This window comes from Ceratotherium simum, chromosome 7 (genome assembly GCF_057802395.1).
Source record: "Ceratotherium simum simum isolate JZ-2026a chromosome 7, ASM5780239v1, whole genome shotgun sequence".
Classification (NCBI taxonomy): Eukaryota; Metazoa; Chordata; class Mammalia; order Perissodactyla; family Rhinocerotidae; genus Ceratotherium; species Ceratotherium simum.
The window spans coordinates 25563496-25568457 of record NC_141906.1 but is presented as its reverse complement, the minus strand read 5'-3'; the positions used below and the strand labels follow the sequence as shown (position 1 = coordinate 25568457).

The 4962-nt window shown below is 39.5% G+C and overlaps 1 protein-coding gene across 1 annotated transcript; it reads right to left on the bottom strand.

The window, feature by feature from the left end:
• Positions 1 to 3742: 3742 nt before the first annotated feature.
• On the bottom strand, positions 3743 to 4702 carry LOC101390965 (olfactory receptor 52H1). Its single transcript, XM_004443734.3, has one exon. The coding sequence runs from the start codon at positions 4688 to 4690 to the stop codon at positions 3743 to 3745; it is 948 nt and encodes a 315-aa protein (XP_004443791.2). The 5' UTR covers positions 4691 to 4702.
• Between the last annotated feature and the right edge of the window lie 260 nt (positions 4703 to 4962).

The following is a 4962-nucleotide window of genomic DNA, read 5'->3' as shown; positions in this document are numbered from 1 at the left end:
ATATTTACTGAAGACTTTGATTTATTTCATGTTTCTCATATTTCTTACTGTCCAACCGCTACAAACCTTCTGAGCAATGCCATTATCACTGTGGACCATTCCTCCATCAGCCTAAACTTGAAACACATGGTTTCCCACTTAGGCTCAGGCAATCCCTTCTGGCTGGCAGGTTCTATTCCCCTTATTCTTGGGGCTCAACTTCTTTTTGTTCTTCAAGACAGAATTACAAAAGTGAACTCTCCCAGGAAGCTTTCCTTGACTCCAAGGAATGGTTGAGTATGCTTCCTTTGTGTTTCCCTAACATCCTATCTCAATCATTGCAATACAAAGGATTATCTGAGAAAAGTATCTATATATGTGATTTACTCCTTTTGCTAAGTTATAAACTTCTTTGTAAGCAGCATGTATACTTGCTCCATATCTCTACTCCCAGTTTACATTTTCTTTCATCTAATAGGTGCTTTGTGAATATTATTGGATGGAAATTATGACAGATAAATCATTTATAAATTTATTTTAATAATCTATGTTCAAAGTAGCAGATAAAAAAGCATAGAACCTCCAACTGCTTCCTTTCTTCCAAGGTAGACATTGTAAATCTATTCCATTACTCACTTTTAATAGGCCCTATATTATTCCTATGAATACATCTTTTTGTCACTGGAATATGACATAAAACATATATGGAGCCAGCCCTGATGCCCTAGTGGTTAAAGTTCGGTGCTAACCACTTCTGTGGCCTGGGTTCACTTCCCGGTAGTGGAACCACACCACCCGTCTGTCAGTTGCCATGCTGTGGCAGCAGCTCACGTAGAAGAACTAGAATGACATACAACTAGGATATACTACTATTGACTGGAGCTTTGGGGAGGAAAGAAAAAAAAAGAATAGAAATATACATTTGAAAAGGATATATGCAATATCTGGTCTAGGTACAAGGTACAAATATCTGGCTAAGATGGGGGCAAATGGGATGGTTAGTGAGTAGGGCTAAAATCCAAGGGGCAACAGAAATGGAATCACAAAGACTTACAGAGTGGTTAGATGTGGAAAGTCTAGAAAAGAAGGTGTTAGGAATACATTCACTGATCTATTTATAGAATACAGTTCTAAATCCTGAGAATGAGAAGATAAAAAAAGTCAGTACTCCTATTGATAGGCTCTTAATATCTAATATAAAAGATGGGGAATTTACAAAAGAGAAAAGATATAAGATAAGACAATTTATGTGTGAGAAAAGTATCTGCTGATTTTTGTATAATTATTCTTTTTTAATTCAAACCAGAACATGTAATTTCATTCATGGTCTGACAATGGAATAGAATATTTGCAACCAGTCTTACCAGAAAGAGCCATTGGCAGCTAGGACAGTAAAGTTCAACTTGAGAGAAGAGCAAAACTAGGCCTTACCTGTTTTCTCCTCCCAGAAACAGTAAGGGGTGGGAGGATTTTAAAAGACAAGAACAAGCTCAGAGTTAAACATCAGGAGTCCAAGATGAGAACGGCAGCAGTCATCAGTGAAAATTCTAACATAGCAGCTAATATCAGAACAGTATTTTATAATCTGCAAAATGCATTCATCTACATTTTTCTTTTAATCCTAGTACTGACTCTATGAGGTAGGAAAGCAGTCACTGAAATTTATCAGAGAGATCACATATAAAAGCTAAGACATAGAGTTACCAGTAAAGAGGCCATAAAGCCGTAGAAAGAAATGAACTTTTCTAGGAAAGATAGACAAATAATAACAGACAACTGGGCTAAGGATAGAGGGTGGGGGGAGGACAAGGAGACAGAGCAGGGTACAATCCCTTTCCGTTGTTGTTTTTCTAGGTCACTAAGCTTTCATGGGAGCCATTTACATGTGCCAGTGATAACCATGAGTTTGAGTTCCTACCAGGATGAAAGGAGTATGTATTTTTAAATCGTCTCGTCTCAGACTCTTTATTATTCCTTCAGTAAACTTTTTAAAATATCAGCTCCTGGCCAATCCATGCTCTCAGCAAGATGGAAATAACCAGAAGAGAATAAGAGATAATCTCTTCTGATATTTGTAAGCATTTTTAGCAAGTTGGCACAGAAAACAGAATCCTCCTTTAGTCAGATGTGGTTTCATTTAAGAAAACTAGAATTCACAAAAACAATAAAAACAGGCTCTGACATTCCTAAATATTTTTTTCCCTTCCTCTGGAGTCTGATTTCACAAGCTTGAGGCTGAGTTCAATGGGACTATCACTGAACAGGGGGTCAGCAGATTTTATTCCAGCTCCACATTTATAACTTCCTTGCTATGTGCCTTGGAAAAGTCATTTTCACTCAGTGAATTTCAGTTTCTTCTTCTCTGATTCTAGTCTCCACGGATCTGGCCCTGCTCCTCCTCAGCCCTCATCCCCTATCCCTACCTCATTCTGCTCCAGCCACCCTGGCCGTTTTTCTGTCCTCAGCTAATGTCAAGCTATTTCCAGCCCCAGGGGCTTTGCATTTGCTATCCTCCCTGTCATTGTCCTCCTTGTCCAGTTTTAGTCCATCACTTTATTCATTTTAATTTTTCTATTGGTTATATTACTATTTGACTTACTTGTTTTCTTGCTGCTTCTTTGTCACTCTATCTAGAATATAAGCTCTATAGAAGCAGGGCAAAGCCTCTTCCATATTGTTAATCTTCATATCCTGAATGCTTAGAATATTTGATATATAGTTTGTACTCAATAAATAATCTCCAAATAAATGGAGAATTTTCACTAAAAGATTTATTAGAAGAACTCTAGATCTTTTTTTTGCTCACAACATATAATTTTTTCTCACTTCTAATGTTTCTAAAATTTGGATGTGTCTTACCTTGGATGTATTACTTTATTGTAGTTTTCCCCTCCTCACCCTCCCTCCTCACTGTAGAAATGTGTCTTGTAATTGCCTCTCTCCTGCAATCAAGGAAATACGCTCTGTAGATAAGAACTCCACAAGTCTTCTGGCCAATGGGGTTAAATTTTCACTTCAGTGTCCAAATGAACTGGCTTGAGGTCTCATCTGTGTATTGTTGGAGGTCCAGCCCTTGTCTCAGATCTCCAACTATTTTTCAGGGGCCATGTTCTCCTGGGCACTACCTCTGAAGCTCACTTCTTCAATGTGCCTTGGAGCCTACAGGCTACTCTCCTTTCCCAGCACTGGTGCCACCACCCCTGGCACTGATAAGTACATTACTTCTCTCATTCCCATTAGAGCACTGCTGACAGAACTCATTGCTTACAGCAGACTTGTACTAAAATTTTTTTGTGTGGAGGGGGATGGGACATTTCAAGATAATTACAGAAGCATAACATGGACAATAATTAGAATTGAATGTTATCATAAATGTCCCAAATCCATCTACTAATCCCCTAAATGAGAAATTTCTCACTGACATTTTCACGTTTAGTCTCACTTAACACATTTTTCTCTCTCCATGGCTGCAAATCTCAACTTCCAAATTTTTATTGCTTTTTCTATTTTGAATAACTTGGCTCTTGTTTTCACATCCTTCTTCCTGATCATATCCTGTACAACTTCATATTCCACAAGCAAACAGGTCATCAAGGAAATTTTTGTACATAGAACCATCTCCTTCATATAGACCATGCCATTTTCCTGGTAGGCAAAATCACCTGCAGGCAGTTCTTACTTTAAGTAGCATTAGTTTTTTTATTTTTGCTACATTAATATACACTATAAACTTATCCTAGATTTTCCATTGCACAGTAGAACATCATTCTGTACCCTTGGGAGAAAATAAAAGTATGACCTTATCTCTGATCTGCTTGGTCTTCACTCCGTAGACAATGGGGTTGAGTGCAGGTGGGATAACAATGTAGAGGTTGGCAGACATGATGTAGAATGTACGGGAGATATTGTGTCCAAAGCGATGGGCAAGGATGGAGAAAAAAGCAGGTGTATAAAACATGAGGATGACACAGACATGGGAACCACAGGTGCCAAGGGCCTTCTGGTGGGCTTCTTGGGACGGGAGGTGAAAGACAGCACAGAGGATGAGAGTGTAAGAAACAGCAATGAGAATTACATCTGAGATGACCATCATAATTGGAACACAAAAGCCATACCAGATGTTGATGGAGATATCAGCACAGGCAAGCCGGGCAACACCTATATGTTCACAGTATGTATGGGGTATGACGCGTGTCTTACAGAAAGGCAAGCGTGTGAGCAAGAATATATCTGGCAGGACTACGCAGAAGCTTCGAAAGGAGATGCCCACAACAATCTTGATGATGGTCTTAGGGGTCAAGACAGTGGTGTATCTCAAAGGAGAACAGATGGCCACGTAGCGATCAAATGCCATAGCCATCAGGATGGCTGAATCTAGGACAAAGCTATAGTGGAGGAAGAACATTTGTGTAAGGCACCCTGGGAATGTGATTTCTCGAGCCCCAAACCAAAATATACTGAGTGTTTTAGGAACACCTGCCGTAGACAAGATGAGGTCAGTCATGGCCAGCATAGAGAGAAAGAAGAACATGGGCTCGTGAAGGCTACGCTCCACAGCAATGAGGTAGAGAAGGATGCAGTTGCCCACAATGGCCACAATATAGATGATACAGAAGGGAATCCCAATCCACACATGGGATTGTTCCAGGCCTGGGATCCCCATCATAATGAAGGGTCCTGGGTTGTAGTTGCTCAGATTGAAAATGATCATGGAAGACTAGGATGGCACAAGTTCCAGGTCCTGAGGACAGAGGATGATAAAGGATAGTTAGGGTTAATTGAGTCACTCACTTCCAACTACTCATCATTATTGACTCCTAAAGATAGGGTGACCATCTAATCTATCATCCAAAGTGGGACACATTTGAAGTAAAAAAAGGTTGGTATTATAATGATGACAGATAACATGCATAAACCAGGATCGTCTCAGATATATTGGGATGTACAGTCATTCTGCCTAAAGAGAATATCTTCTTCAAGCCA